The 17210-nt window shown below is 40.2% G+C and overlaps 1 protein-coding gene across 10 annotated transcripts in view; it reads left to right on the forward strand.

Moving 5' to 3' along the window:
- SAP130 (Sin3A associated protein 130) overlaps positions 1–17210 on the forward strand; it is a 72569-nt gene that overhangs the window by 54345 nt on the left and 1014 nt on the right. For 7 of the 10 annotated variants that reach the window (XM_082465680.1, XM_082465677.1, XM_082465675.1 and 4 more), the window contains 2 exons: positions 15283–15386; positions 16947–17060. In XM_082465680.1, the coding sequence (XP_082321806.1) occupies positions 15283–15386; positions 16947–17060 (218 nt within the window). Of the gene's footprint in view, positions 1–13802; positions 14839–14866; positions 15097–15282; positions 15387–16946; positions 17061–17210 lie in introns of those variants that run through there. The other 3 variants (XR_014264885.1, XR_014264886.1, XM_082465676.1) reach the window with 3 other exon arrangements.

The following is a 17210-nucleotide window of genomic DNA, read 5'->3' on the forward strand; positions in this document are numbered from 1 at the left end:
CTACCGAAAAAGGTAGCCTACATCCAAAGACGAAGAAGCCACAGTGAGACGGTAGGAGGGGCGCAATCGCTATAAAACCAAATCCCATACCCGCCAGATGGGCAAGTCACAAACTGGAAAACAGTTATACCACAGATGTTCTCCCACAGGAGTGAAAGTTCTGAGCCCCACATCAGGCTTCCCAGCCTGGCAGTCTGACAACAGAAGGAGGAGCCCCCAGAGAATCTGGCTTTGAAAGCCAGCAGGGTTTGATTGCAGAAATTCCACAGGACTGGGAGAAACAGAAACTCCAATCTTGGAGGGTGCACACAAGGTCCCATGCACACCAGGACCCAGGGGTAAAAAGCAGTGACCCCATAAGACGGGCAGACCTACCTGCTAGTATTGGAGGGTCTCCTGCAGAGGTGGGGGATGGCCATGGCTCACTACAGGGACAATAACACCAGCAGCAGCAGTTCTGGGGAGTACTCACTGGCGTGAGCCCTCCCAGAGGCCACCGTTAGCCCTACCCAACAGCCTGTAGGCTCCATGCTGGAACACCTCAGGCCAAATGACCAACAGGGCAGAACACAGCCCCACCCCTCAGCAGACAGGCAGCTTAAAGTCTTCATGAGCATGGCCCTACCCACCAGAGGAACAGGACCCAGCTCCACCCACCACTGGGCAGGAACCAGTCCCTCACATCAGGAAGCCTGCACAAGCCTAATCTAGCCTCATCCACCAGAGGGCAGACAGCAGAAGCAAGAACTACAATCCTGCAGCCTGCGGAATTGAAACCACAATTACAGAAAGTTAGACAAAATGAAACAGCAGAGGAATATGTCACAAATGAAAGAACAAGGTAAAAACCCCAGAAGAACAACTAAGTGAAGTAGAGATAGGCAACCTACCAGAAAAAGAATTCAAAATAATGATAGCGAAGGTGATCCAAGACCTCGGAAAAAGAATGGAGGCAGAGATTGAGAAGATGCAAGAAATGTTTAACAAAGACCCAGGAGAACTAAAGAACAAACAGAGATGAACAACACAATAACTAAAATGAAAATTACACTAGAAGGAATCGATAGCACAATAACTGAGGCAGAAAAATGGATAAGTGACCTAGAAGACAAAATGGTATAAATCACTGCCACGGAACAGAATAAAGAAAAAAGAAAGAGAAGAAATGAAGACAGTCTGAGAGACCTCTAGGACAACATTAAATGCACCAACATTTGCATTATAGGGGTCCCAGAAGGAGGAGAGAGAAAGAACCTGAGAAAATATGTGAAGAGATAATAGCTGAAAACTTCTCTAACATGGGAAAGGAAACAGTCAGCCAAGTCCAGGAAGCGCAGAGTGTCCCAGGCAGAATAAACCCAAGGAGGAACACGCTGAGACATAGTAATCAAATTGACAAAAATTAAAGACAAAGAAAAAATATTAAAAGCAACAACAGAAAAGCAACAAATAACATACAAAGGAACTCCCATGAAGTTATCAGCTGATTTCTTAGCAGAAACTTTGCAGGCCAGAAGGGAGTGGTGAGATATATTTATAGTGAGGAAAGGGAAGAACCTACAACCAAGATTACTCTACCCAGCAAGGCTGTCATTCAAATTCGACAGAGAAATCAAAAGCTTTACAGACAAGCAGAAGCTAAGAAAATTCAGCACCACCAGACCAGCTTTGCAACAAGTTCTAAAGGAACTTCTCTAAGTGAAAAAGAAGAGACCAAAACTACTATAGAAACAAGAAAATTACAATTGGAAAAGCTCACCAGTAAAGGCAAACATGCAGTAAAGGTAGGAAATCATCTGCACACAATATGATATCAAAACCAGCAAAATTGTGAGAAGAGGAGAGCACAAATGCAGGATGTTGGAAATGCACTTGAAATTAAAAGACCAGCAACTTAAAACAATCTTATTTATATATAGACTGCTATATCAAAACCTCATGGTAACCGCAAACTGCAAATCTACAATAGATACACAAAAAAGGAATCCAAACACAACATCAAATCACAAGGGAAGAGAACAAAGAGGAAGGGAAGAAAAACCACCTGCAATAACAAATCCAAAACAGTTAACAAAATGGCAGTAAGAACACACATATCGATAATTACCTTAAATGTAAACATTAAATACTCTAACCAAAAGACATAGACTGGCTGAATGGATACAAAAACAAGACCTGTATATATGCTGTCTACAAGAGACCCACTTCAGATCTAGAGACACATACAGAATTAAAGTGAAGAGATGGGAAAAGGTATTCCATGCAAATGGAGATCAGAAGAAAGCTAGAGTAGCAATACTCACGACAGACAAAATAGACTTTAAAATAAAGACTATTACAAGAGACAAAGAAGGACACTACATAATGATCAAGGGATCAATCTAAGATATAATAGTTGTAAGTAGATATTCACTGAACATAGGAGCACCTCAATATGTAAGGCGAATATTAACAGCTGTAAACGAAGAAATTGACAGTAACATAGGACTTTAACACCCTGATTTCAAAAATGAACAGATCATCCAGACAGAAAATCAGTAAGAAAACACAGGCCTTAAATGACACATTAGACCAGATGGACTTAATTGATATTTTTAGAGCATTCCATACAAAAGCAGCAGAATACATATTCTTCTCAAGTGCACATGGAACATTCTCCAGGATAGATTACATCTTGGGTCACAAATCAATCCTCAGTAAATTTAAGAAACTGAAATCATATCAAGCATCTTTTCCAACTACAATGCTATGAGATTAGAAATCAACTACAAGAAAAAACTGCAAAAACCACAAGCACGTGGAGGCTAAACAATATGCTACTAAACAACCAATGGGTCACTGGAGAAATCAAAGAGGCAATCAGAAAATACCTAGAGACAAATGAAAACGAAAACACAATGATCCAAAACCTACAGGATGCAGCAAAAAAAGTTGTAAGAGGGAAGTTTATAGCAATACAATCTTAGCTCAGGAAACAAGAAAAATCTCAAATAAACAATCTAACCTTATACCTAAAGCAACTAGAGAAAGAAGAACAAACAAAACCCAAAGTTAGAAGAATTCATAAAGATCAGAGCAGAAATAAATGAAATAGAGATGAAGAAAACAATAGTGAAGATGAATGAAACTAAAAGCAGGTTCTTTGAAAAGATAAACAAAATTGATAAACCTTTAGCCAGACTCATCAAGAAAAAAAAGGAGAGGGCTCAAATCAGTAAGATTAGAAATGATAAAGGAGAAGTTACAACTGACACCACAGAAATACAAAGGATCATAGGAGACTACTACATGCAACTATATGCCAATAAAGTGGACAACCTGGAAGAAAGACAAATCCTTAGAAAGGTACAATCTTCCAAGACTGAACCAGGAAAAAATGGAAAATATGAACAGACCGATCACAAGTACTGAAATTGAAACTGTGATTTAAAAACTCCCAACAACAAAAGTCCAGGACCAGATGGCTTCACAGTTGAATTCTATCAAACATTTAGAGAAGAACTAACACCTATCCTTCTGAAACTGTTTCAAAAAATTGCAGGGCTTCCCTGGTGGCGCAGTGGTTGAGAATCTGCCTGCCAATGCAGGGGACACAGGTTCGAGCCCTGGTCTGGGAGGATCCCACATGCCGCGGAGCAGCTGGGCCCGTGAGCCACAGCTGCTGAGCCTGAGCGTCTGGAGCCTGTGCTCCGCAACGGGAGGGGCCACGATAGAGGCCCGCACACCGCGATGAAGAGTGGCCCCCGCTCACCGCAACTGGAGAAAGCCCTCACACAGAAACGAAGACCCAACACAGCCAAAAATAAAAATAAATAAATAAATAAATAAATAAATAAATAATAAATTTTAAAAAAAAAATTGCAGAGGAAGGAATACTCCCAAACTCATTCTATGAGGCCACCATCACCCTGATACCAAAACTAGACAAAGATACCACAAAAAAAGAAAGTTACAGGCCAATATCACTGATGAACATAGACGCAAAAATCCTCAACAAAATACTAGCAAACCGAATCCAGTAACACATTAAAAAGGGTCATACACCATGATCAAGTGGGATTTATCCCCGGGATGCAAGGATTTTTCAATATCTGCAAATCAATCCATGTGATACACCATATTAACAAATAATTGAAGAATAAAACTTACATGATCATCTCAATAGGTGCAGAAAAGGATTTTGACAAAATTCAACACCCATTTATGATAAAAACTCCAGAAAGTGGGCATAGAGGGAACATACCTCAACATACTAAAGACCATATATGACAAACCTACAGCTAACGTCATACTGAATGGTGAAAAGCTGAAAGCATTTCCTGTAAGGTCAGGAGCAAGACAAGGATGTCCACTCTTGCTACTTTTATTCAACATAGTTTTGGAAGTCCTAACCACAGCAATCAGAGAAGGAAAAAAAAAAAGTCATCCAAATTGGAAAAGAAGAAGTAAAACTCACTTTTTGCAGATGACATGTTATTATACATAGAAAATCCTAAAGATGCTACCAGAAAACTACTAGAGCTCATCAGTGAATTGAGTAAAGTTATAGCATACAAAATTAATGCACAGAAATCTGTTGCATTTCTATACACTAACAACAAAAGATCAGAAAGAGAAATTAAAGAAACAATCCCATTTACCATCACATCATAAAGAATAAAATACCTAGGAATAAACCTACCTAAGGATGCAAAAGACCTGTACTCCAAAAACTCTAAGATGCTGATGAAAGAAATCAAAGATGACCCAACCACATGGAAAGATATACTGTGTTCTTAGATTGGAAGAATCAGTATTCTCAAAATGACTATACCACCCAAGGCAATCTACAGTCTTAAAATTTGTATGGAGACACAAAAGACCCCGAATTGGCCAAAGCAATCTTGAGAAAGAAAAATGGAGCTGGAGGGATCAGGCTCCCTGACTTCAGACTATACTACAAAGCTATAGTCATTACTACAGTATGTTACTGGCACAAAAACAGAAATACACATCAATGGAACAGGATAGAAAGCCCAGAAATAAACCCATGCACCTGTGGTCAATTAATCTATGACAAAGGAGGCAATGGAGGAGAGACAGTACAATACAGTGGAAGAGAGACAGTCTCTTCAATAAATGGTGCTGGAAAACTGGACAACTACATGTGAGAAAATGAAGTTAGAACATTCTTTAACACCATACACAAAAATAAACTCAAAATGGATTAAAGACCTAAATGTAAGAACAGACATTATAAAACTCTTAGAGGAAAACATAGGCAGAACACTCTCTGACATAAATTGCAGCAGTATCTTTTTTGATCCGTCTCCCAGAGTAATGGAAATAAAAACAAAAATAAACAAATGGGACCTGATTAAACTCAAAAGCTTTGCACAGCAAAGGAAACCATAAACAAAACAAGAAGACAACCCACAGAATGGGAGAAAATATTTGCAAATGATGCAGCTCACAAGGAATTAGTCTCCAAAATTTACCAACAGCTCATGCAGCTCAGTGTCATCAAAACAAACAACCCAATCAAAAAATGGGCAGAAGACCTAAATAGACATTTCTCTAAAGAAGACATACAGATGGTCAAGAGGCACATGAAAAGATGTTCAACCTCACTAATTATTAGAGAAATGAAAATCAAAACTACAATGAGGGCTTCCCTGGTGGCGCAGTGGTTAAGAATCCGCCTGCCAATGCAGGGGACACGGGTTCGAGCCCTGGTCCAGGAAGATCCCACATGCCACAGAGCAACTAAGCCCGTGCGCCACAACTGCTGAGCCTGCGCTCTAGAGCCCGTGAGCCACAACTACTGAGCCCGTGCACCTAGAGCCCGTGCTCCGCAACAAGAGAAGCCACTGCAATGAGAAGCCCGCGCCCCTCAACGAAGAGTAGCCCCCGCTCGCCCCAACTAGAGAAAGCCCGTGCACAGCAATGAAGACCCAATGCAGCTAAAAATAAATAATAAAATAAAATAAAAATTAAAAAAAAAAAAAAACTACAATGAGATACCACCTCACACCAGTCAGAATGGCCATTGTCAAAAAATATACAAACAATAAATGCTGGAAAGGGTGTGGAGAAAAGGGAATCCTCCTACACTATTAGTGGGAATGTAAATTAGTACAGCCACTATGGAGAACAGCATGGAGGTTCCTTAAAAAACTGAAAATAGAGGTACCATATGATCCAGCAGTCCCACTCCTGGGCATATATTGGAGAAAAACATGGTTCGAAAGGATACATGCACCCCAATGTTCATTGTAGCAGTATTTACAATAGCCAAGACATGGAAGTAACCATAGTGCCCATCAACAGAGGAATGGATTAAGAAGGTGTGGTACATATATACAATAGAACATTACCCAGCCATTACAAAGAATGAAATAATGCCATTTGCAGCAACATGGATGGAGATTATCATACTAAGCAAAGTACATCATACAGAAAAAGACAAATATCATATGATATCGCTTATATGTGGGGGGAAAAAAACATACAAATGAACTTCTTTACAAAACAGAAACAGACTCACAGACTTAGAGAACGAACTTATTGTTACCAGGAGGGAAGAGTGGGGGGGAGGGATAGATTGGGAGTTTGGAATTGACATGTACACACTGCTGTATTTAGAATAGATAACCAACAAGTACCTACTGTATAGCACAGGCAAGTCTGCTCAGTATTCTGTAATAACCTAAATGGGAAAAGAATTTGAAAAAGAATAGATACATGTATATGTATAACTGAGTCACTTTCCTGTGCTCCTGAAACCAACACAACATTGTTAGTCAACTGTACTCCAATATGAAATAAAAATTTTTTAAAAAGAAGGAAACAGGATATTACTAAGACTGTGCAGCCATTAAAAGCATAAGGAAATACTACAAACAACTTTATGCTCATAAAGTCAACTGCTTAGATGAAGTAGACCAATTCCTTAAAAGCTACATACTACCAAAACTCAATCAGAAACAGGCAATCTGAATAGTCTTATAACCATTAAATAAGTTGAATCCATAATTTAAAAGCTTCCAAACAGGAATCTGTAGGCTCAGATACTTTTACTGGGAAATTCTACCAAATGTTTAAAGAAGAATCAACACCAGTTTCCCACAATCTCTTTCAAATATAGGAGGGAACACTTCATTTTATGAAGCCAATATTTTCCTGATACAAAAACAAGACAGAGAGAGTACAACTATAGAAAACTACATATCAATATTCCTTAATTAATATAGATATAAAAATCCTTAACAAAATGTTAGCAAATTGAATCCAGCAATATCTAAGTAGAATTTTACACCTTGATCAAGTAGGATTTGTTACAGCTATGCAAGGTTAGTTCAGCATTTGAAAATCAGTGTAGTTCACTGTTTTGTAATTCACTGTTTTTAACAGGCTATATTAATTTCCTAGGGCTGCCATAACAAAGTACTACAAGGTGGATGGCCTAAAATAACAAATATATTCTCTCATAGTTCTGGAGGCCAGAAGTCCAAAATCAAGGTATATGCCGGATCATGCCCTCTCTGAAGGCTGTAGAAGAGAATCCTTCCTTGCCTCTTTTTACCTTCTGGTGGTTGCCAGAAACCCTAGTTATTCTTCGGCCTGCTACTGCATTACTCCAATTTCTGCCCCCATCTCCAGCAGAGCATTCCTCCCTGTGTTTTTTGACTCTTTGGATTTAGGGCCCACCCTAATTCAGTATGACTTCTTAACTTGATTACATCTGCAAAGACCCTCTTCCAAATAAGATCACGTTCACAAGTACCAAGGGTTAGAACTTAAACATCTTTTGGAGGGACAATTCAACCCACAACAGAAGCTAAAGAAAAATCACATAATCATATCAATTGATGCAGAAAATTTGACAAAATTCAAAACGTTTTCATGATAAAAACTCAAAGATAGAGAAGGAAGAAGACTTCCTCAACTTGATAAAAAGTCTACAAAAAAACTAGAGCTAACATTATACTTAATGGTAAAGACTGAACGCTTTCTACCTGAGATTAGCAAAAGGATAAGACTGTCTTGTCTCACCACTCTTACTTAGGATAGAACTGGAAGTTCTAGCCACATTGTAAAGTAAGAAAAAGAGATAGAAGGCTATACCGGTTGGAAGGGAATAAATAAAACTCTCTATTTGCAAATGGCATCATTGTCTACATAGAAAATCTCAAGGATTCTACCAAAAACCCCTGAAACTAGTAAATAAGTTCAGCAAGGTCACAGGCTACAATATCAACATAAAAAAATCAATTATAATTTTAGATACCTGGAATGTTGTGGAAACATATTAAAAGCATAATGCCATTTACAATTATTCCCCCCAAAGTGATATACTCAGGTACAAATCTAGCAAAACACGTACAGGACGTGTTTGCTGAAAACTGAAAAATGCTGATGAAAGAAATGAAAGAAGATCTAAATAAATGAAGAGACATACAGAATTCGTGATTAGAAAAACTCAGAGATGTCAGTTCTCCCTAGATTGACCGATATATTTACTACAATTTCTACCAAAATCACAGAGGTTTTTGTAAACTTAGTAAAGCTTGTTCTAAACATTATGTGGAAAGGCACAGGGACTAGAATAGGTAAAATAATCTTGAAAAACAAGAGAAATCTTACAAATCTTCTTTAGCTTCAGTACTCAAAGCAGGATGGTGTTTGCAGAAGGATAGACGTGTTGATGACGGAATGGAATAAAAAAATGCAGAAATAGACTCACACAGATATGCTCAACTGATTTTTGACCAAAATGCAAAAGGAATTCAGTGGAGGAAGGAGAGTCTCTTTAACAATGCAGGACATCCGTATGTTAGGTCGGGGCGGGGGGGCCTCAACCTAATCCTCACACTTCCTGCAAAAACTAACTCAAAACGGATAATAGATTTAAATGTAAAACCATAAAACTTTTAGAAAAAAAACCTAGGAGAAGGTCTTCAAAACCTAGGGCATGGTGAACAATTCTTAGACATAACACCAAAAACACCATCTCTAAAAGAAAAACAATCAATAAACTGGACTTCATAAAACCTTTTTTTGTCTGTGAAAGACCCTATTAGGAGGATGAAAAGACAAGCTATAGACTGGGAGGGAATATTAGCAAACTACATCTCTAATAAAGGACTCATGTCTAGGATATATATTAGGAACTCTCAGTACTTAACAGTAAATAGAAACAGTAATCCAGTTAGAAAATGGACAAAGGCATGAAGAGACATTTCACCAAAGAGGATACATGGATGGCAAGCACCTGAGAAGATGTCCAAGGGAATATAAATCCTAGTCCTTAAGTGTGGGCTCTGTAGAGTCTTTGTTCCAAAGTGTGCAGTGTGGTGGAAGAGGGTGTCTCTCTCTCTTTACAGTGGAGACATGTGACAAACATCACCTCAGCCAGGTGATCAAAGTCAGTTTCAATAGTGATGAATCAGTGATGACAATGGTACTTCTCTATGTCTCCTCTCAAAAATCTATAACCTCTGTCTAATCCTAACAAAAACATCAGACAAATCTAACTAGAAGGTCATCCTACAAAATAGTTAACCAGTACTCTTGAAAACTGTCAAGGTCATCAGAAACAAGGGAAGTCTGAGAAGCCATCAAGCCAAAAGGAGTCTCAGGAGACATGACAAGTAAATGTACTGTGGTATCTTGACTGGATTCTGGAACAGAAAGCAGTAAAATTTAATTTTTAAAAAGCGTTTATCCCTAGCCATTAGAGGAACTTAAATTGAGTTACCTATCAAAATAACTGAAATTAGGGAATTCCCTGGCAGTCCAGTGGTTAGGGCTTGGTGCTTTCACTGCCGGGGACCAGGGTTCAATCCCTGGTCAGGGAACTAAGATCCCACAAGCCACGCAGCACAGCCAAAATAACTGAAATTAAAAATACTGATAATGCCAAATGGGGATGTAGAGGAACTAGATCTCTCATATGTTCCTTTGAGCATTTTGAATGTTATCCCACTACTTTCTAGCCTCCATTGTTTCTCTAGAGAAGTCAGCTACTGATTTTATTGGGGTTATCTTGTAAATGATGCATCATGTTTTGTCTTGCTCCTTTGAAGATTTTCTCAACTTTGACTTTCAACATTTTTATAACACTATAATATGTCTTTTTGTATCTTTGCATTTATCATACTTGGGGTTCCTTGAGCTTCCTGTATATATAGGTTATTGGTTTTCAGTAAATGTGAGAAGTCTTCAGCCATTTTTTCTTTGAATATTTCTCCTCCTTTCTCTCTTTTCTTTTTGGTACTCCCTTATACATGTTTTGGTGCTCTTAATGGTGTTTCATGTTTCTTTGAGGCCCTGTTCATTTTTCTTCATTTCTTTCTCGCTTCAGTTCTTCAGTGCTGTTGGTCTGTCTTCAACTTTACTAATTCTCTTTTGTACCAATTCAGATCTACTGTTGAGCCCCTCTAGTAGATTTTTAACATTTTGTTTACTGTACTTTTTAACTCCAGAATTTCCATTTGGTTCTTTTCTTAAAAAATTATTTCGATCTCTCTACAGATATTCTCTATTTAATGTGACATGATCATCATACCTTCTTTTACTTCTTTACTCATGCTTTCTTTTCATCCTGTGAATTTATTCATAACGGCTACTTTGAAATCTTTTTCTGATAAATCTGACATCTGGTCACTCTCTCAAGCAGTTTCTGGTGCCTGTTTCTTTTTCCCTGTGTATGGGTCATACTTTCCTGTTTCTTTGCATGCCTCATAATTTTTGTTAGAACCTGGACATTTTAGATACTATATTGTAGCAACTCTTGGTACTGATCTCGCCATCTCCTCCAAGACCCACTATAGTTATTTGCTATTTGCTTGTTTGTCTGTTTAGCGACTGGCTGGATTCTTTTCGTGAAGTCTAATCACCTGCACCCCACCAACACCACCAAGTGTCAAGCCTCTGACGTTACTCCTTGGGGAGGCACAGCTTTGGGCGCCCACGTCAGCTGGGAAGACAGTGGCATCAGTAGGGTTCTCCCCCACTGTTTCCTGACCACATCCAACTGATAAACCCCACTACTTGCTTGCCACTCGATCTACTAGAACACAGTACTGGAATTTGACCTTAAACACAAATTCCTCTGCAAACTAATCCAGCCGTATTGTAGCTCCTTGCCAGAACGGCTTCTGAGGTCAGTGTTTGGTGTTTGTGCTTCCCCCGGGAGAGCTCCTGCCAGCTGTCTTACTCTTTGTTCTCTCCTGAAAACTGGTCAGCCCACAGTCTAGGCTGCGTCTTTCACTGGGTCTGCACGTTTCCTCCTACTCACCTTCACTACACTCTCCACTGCTTTTGGGAGCATTTGAACTTGCGCACTCTGTTGAAAATGGAGCCACCTCCTCTGGGAAGAGATTAGAAGCTTCCTGTGCTATGGCCTGTTTCTCCCTCCAGGCAGAAGCTCTGAGCCTAGGGCTCTGGAGGTGGGGGGGGGGACAATGACAGCCTTTTCTCCGAGTAACGCCTTGCTCTAGGAGGTGAGCACTCAGTGTAGGCGAAGAGGAGTGAGTAGCCTGGGCTCTGTCCACTTGGTTTGCCGCTCCTAACGTGACGCCACCATTTAACAAGCCAGGAGAAGGGCTCCTGGGGCCCCAGTGTTCTCAGCACGCCTTGCCTAAGGTGCAGTCTCCATCCTACAAGTGGGGTTGAGCAAAAGAAGGGAGCCCCCATGTCAGTTAGACTCGCCTGGGACTTGGCCTCAGCAGCAGGGAGCAGGGAGCAGGATGAGAACTGTCTTGCCCCTCCTGGGAGGAGAGCCGTCTTCCTGGGAGCTGGAGGAGAGGGAGCTCCGTGTTGTGGGCTGCAGCCATCTGGAATGGAGTCGCCGCCTCTCTGAGCTGGAGAGAGGAGAGAGGGAGCAGTCTTGGGTTAAATACCACAGACTTCCTGTTCTTTGCACATTTTAGTAGATTTGCTTGAGTAGATGTTTCTGCATTGCTCTTTGCCCTTAGGGCCTTTCCCAGAGGTTTAAAGCGTTATTTAAAATTTTTCCCCAGTTTCACTGGGGAAGCAGCTTAGAAGAACACTGTCATATCACAAGTCAGTTGTCTCTTCTACACTGCTCAGCTACTCTGGAAAAAAAAAAGTTTAGCAGTTTTATAAAAACCAAACATACACTTACCATATGACCCAACAGTTGCACTCCTGGGCATTTATCCCAGAAAAATGAAAACCTGTGTTCACACAAAAATCTGTACACAGGTGTTCATAGCAACTTTTTGGTAAGAGCCAAAATCTGGAAACAACACAAATGACATTAAACGGTTAAACAAACTGTAGTGCCATTGAATACTACTCAGGAATGGAAAGGAAAGAACTATTGATCATGTAATAGCTTAGATGGATCTCAAGGGCATTGTGCTTATGCTTAGTGGAAAAAGCTAATTTTAGGAGGACACATACCAAAAAGAAAAAAAAGAAGACATATCATGTGATTCTATCTACATAACAATCTCTAAGTGACAAAATTATAGAGATAGAGAACAAATTAGTGGATTTTGGGGTTAATCGTGGGGCAGGGGTGGTGTGACCATAAAGGTGTGGCACAGGAGAGATCTCTGTGGTGATGCAATAGTTCTGAATCTCGATTGCGGTGGCAGTCACATAAATCTAAAATGATGTAATGGCATATACTCACTTTACATCAGTGGCAGTTTCCTGGGTGCGATACTGTACTACAGTTATTAAGATATAGACAGTGGTGAAGGAGAAATACCTGACCTCTCTTTACTATCTTTTTTTCCCCAGTAATAGCTTTATTGAACTATAATTCATGTAGCATACAATTCATCTATTAAAATGTACAATTCAGTGATTTTTAGTATGTTCACAGTTGCACGTCCATCACTACGGTTAGTTTTAAAACATTTTCATTACCCCAATAAGAGACTCGACAACCCTTAGCCATCATCCCCAATCCTGCCATCTTCACTCCTCCCTACCCCCAACCCTAGGCAACCTCTGATCTGCTTTCCATCTCTATAGATTTCCCAGTGCTGGACATTTCCTATGAACGGAATCATATATTATACAGTCTTCTGTGACAGGCTTATTCCACTTAGTGTAATGTTTTCAAGGTTCATCCATGTAGCATGTATCAGTACTTCATTCCATTTTCCTGCTGAATAATATTCTATTTTATGGATATATACCACATTTTATTTATCCATTCATCACTTGATGGGCATTTGGGTTGTTTCCACTTTTTGATTATTATGAATAATGGTGCTGTGATCATTTGTGTCTACATTGTTTTTATAAATTTATTTTATTTATTTATTTTTGGCTGCGTGGGGTCTTCATTGCCACACGCAGGCTTTCTCTAGTTGTGGCCAGCGAGGGCTACTCTTCGTTGCGATGCGTGGGCTTCTCATTGTGGTGGCTTCTCTTGTTGTGGAGCACGGGCTCTAGACGTGCAGGCTCGGTAGTTGTGGCTCACTGGCTCTAGAGTGCAGGCTCAGTAGTTGTGGCACACGGGCTTAGTTGCTCTGCAGCATGTGGGATCTTCCCGGACCAGGACTCGAACCCACGTCCCCTGCATTGGCAGGTGGATTCTTAACCACTGCAGCACCAGGGAAGCCCCATGTGTCTACATTTTTGTGGGAACATCTGTTTTCATTTCTCTTGAACATATACCTAGGAATAGAACTTCTGGGTTATTTGATAACTGTTAACATTCTAGCAACTCCCAGGCCGTTTTCCAAAGCAAATACATTTTTCCCACCGGCAGTGCATGATGATACTTCTGATTTCTCCGTATCCTCACCAGCACTTACTCTTTTTTTTTATTACAGCATCCTAATGGGTGGGAAGTGGTACTTCACTGTGGTTTTGATTTACATTTCCCTAATGCCTAATGATGTTGAATATCTTCATGTGATGTTGGCCATTTGTATATGCTTTTTGGAAGAAATGTCTTTTTGGATCCTTTGCCCTTTTTAATTGGTTTGTCTTTTTATTATTGAGTGGTAAGAATTCTTCCTATGTTTTATATACAGGTCCCTTACCAGATATATCTCTAGACTGACTATCTTTGCAACTTCTGTGAAACTAAAAAGTTTTTTTTAATGTTCATAATGAAATGTACACGTCCATCTAAAACTGGTGAAATCTGAATAGGGTCAATGGACTCTGTCAGTGTCACGGTTGTGATATTGACTGTAGTTTTGCAAGATCTTACCACTGAGGGAAAGTGGATAAAGAGTACACAGGATTCACAACATTGTAAAGCAATTATAATCCAATAAAGATGAAAAAAAAAAAAGTACACGGGATCTCCCTGTATTATTTCTTACAATTGTATGTGAACCTACAGTTCTCTCAAAAAGGTTAAAATTCTTTCATTCCATTCATGCTAATACTTGCCTAGTAGACAGAGGTTTTTTTTAATTGCTCTGAGAAGTAAAGTTCGTCAGTTTTAGGTTCACAACCATATCGAAAGAGATCTTCCATGTCCCCCCCACCGCCCCTCCCGAACATGCACAGCCTCCCCTACCGTCAGCACCACCACAAAGTGGTGCATTTGTTGCATCTGCTGAACCTACACTGACATACAAGTATCACCCAAAGTTCATCATTTACGGTACGGTTTGGTCTTGGCATTGTACACTGTATCGGTTTTGACAAACATATAGGTAGGGTTTTTTTCAAGATTAATTTTTAAAATAATAAAATAAGTTTTTTAATTAAAAAATGTATTTTTAATTATCCATGTACTATGTAATTACACTTTAAGTCCTAGTTAAACAGTGATATTAAAACTTCACAGATACAGCTAAACTCACCTTTGACAGGTGCCCCTCAATCCTAGTTTTTTTCCCCAGTCCAAATGATACAATTCATATTTATTTTACTACAGTGCTGGTTACTGGACTTTTCTACCTACATTTAAATGTGACTCAAGTTGGAGCCCTGTGATTTCTCCAAGATCTAGATGACACCACGGAGCTTCTAAGCTTCATGCCCGAACTCTCCACATGCTGGCCAGCATCACACATGAGCAAGGCTCCAACCCACTAAAGACCATTTCCTTCATTTAAGAGTTTAGAGTACTAACTTACTCTCTTTTGAACTCACTAGATTAGCAGAGTAAGTCTTTAAAGAATTCTTCTGGTGTGGACAAACAGAGCTTTTATTCATGTTGTGACTTGTATTTTCAATGACTTAAAGATATTTAAGTAAAATTCTTAATAAAGTAGTGGCTTGAACACAAATGACTTTGGCTCTATAAAAATTGAAATATACTTTTTTTTTCTTTTTTTTTTATGGTTCCAGAGGAGAAGAAAGCTATGCTGCAGGAAATAGCTAATCAGAAAGGAGTATCGTGTCGTGCCCAAGGCTGGAAGGTTCACCTCTGTGCTGCCCAGTTGCTGCAGCTGGTAGGTGGCGCTCTAGCAGTTGTTACGTCCTGCTGAAAAGAAGGATGGATGGTGGAGACATCTGAGTTCATAGAACATTTTCTTTAGAGTGATTCCGAAGCGTTCCCAGTTAACGTGGGTCATGGTAGAATTTTTATGTGTGCTGTGTGATATTATAATTACTGTTACCTATTCTGTGGATGTAATTGTAATCTAAATATATCTTAGTTTTGGTCCCCATAAGTGAAATGTACTGAACAACTTAAGTTTGTGAGATGTACAATTAAGGTTCAGTATTACGTGTGGCCGTGACATCTGAAAAAGAGGGGGCATCAGATGACCTAACTGTGTAAGCTCCTCCTCCTCACTGCTCCTTATCGCGGGGACCAGGCACAGTTCCCACTTCTTCCTGAAGAGGGCTTCAGTTCTCTGCCAGCTGGCGATACTCACATAAGCCAGTGACCTCCTCCCGGGAGCACCGGGGGGGCACCACTCCCTCCTGATACTACAGTGCCTGCCTCCTACAGCCCCTACTCCTCCACTCCGTTCCCTGCTTGTCATGGAGTGCAGCCCCCACGTGGCCGTGCGTGGTGTGCGGTGTCCTCTTCCCCTGGGCTGTGAGTATACTGACTCGTAAACTGCTGTTGATCTCATCTGTCCCACGTGTTAGGTGTCCAGCCCTTTCCATAACCCTAGGCGGGAATCCTTCCTTCAACAAGGTCAAGAGGAAGTGATCAAAATAATAACCTCACAGAGTTTTTCCGTCTTTGGAGTAGCAGTGATCTGAAGAACATTGTCTTTTATGAGTATTGTTTTTAAAGTAGAGCCATGGCTAGTTTTTTTATGTAGCATAAAAGCATATTTCTCTGAAACTTATAGACTTGTTTTTCAGAGGAATTGTGAATTCCTGGCAGAATTTAAAAGTTATCCTTGGACTTCCCTGGCAGTCCAGTGGTTAAGACTCTGCACTTCCACTGCAGGGGGCACGGGATTGATCCCTGGTCGAGGAGCTAAGATCGTACGTGCTGTGCGGTGCAGCCAAACAAACAAATAAATAAGTTATCCTGGGGGCTTCCCTGGTGGCACAGTGGTTGGGAATCCACCTGCCAATGCAGGGGACACGGGTTCGAGCCCTGGTCCAGGAAGATCCCACATGCCGCGGAGCAGCTAAGCCCGTGCGCCACAACTACTGAGCCTGCACTCTAGAGCCAGTGAGCCACAACTACTGAAGCCTGAGCGCCTAGAGCCCGCACACCCAACAAAGAGTAGCCCCCGCTCGCTGCAACTAGAGAAAGCCCATGTGCAGCAACGAAGACCCAACGCAGCCAAAAATAAATAAATAAAATTAATAAATTAAAAAAAAAAAGTTATCCTGGAAGATGGACTCTGAATTATGGCAAATTGTAATGTAAATTGTTGTTGATCAGTTTTCTTTACTGCACCTGAGTCATTGGGAGAAATGATTTTATCACCCAAACAGATCTGATACCAGTTTACACAGGTGATTCAGGGTGGGTTGTTTGCCTGAGTTTGACAGAAGTATCTCTGAGGTCATGATGCCCTCCCTCTTGTTTGTTGCAGACAAATCTAGAACACGATGTTTATGAAAGACTCACCAACCTACAGGAAGGGATCATCCCAAAGAAAAAAGCAGCAACTGATGATGATTTACACCGAATAAATGAACTAATACAGGTTTGAAGGAGCCCTTTCCCTCTCCTTATTCTCCCTTTCCCTCTCTGGTCCACTAATGTCTTTAGTAGAAACCTATTACTTACTTCAGCCTGCATTATCAAGAAACACTAAAACATTTTTTCTGTGTGAAAGCCTCAAAATGGCTCAATC

The sequence above is a fragment of the Balaenoptera physalus genome (genome assembly GCF_965194825.1).
Source record: "Balaenoptera physalus genome assembly, chromosome: 6".
Taxonomy (NCBI): Eukaryota; Metazoa; Chordata; class Mammalia; order Artiodactyla; family Balaenopteridae; genus Balaenoptera; species Balaenoptera physalus.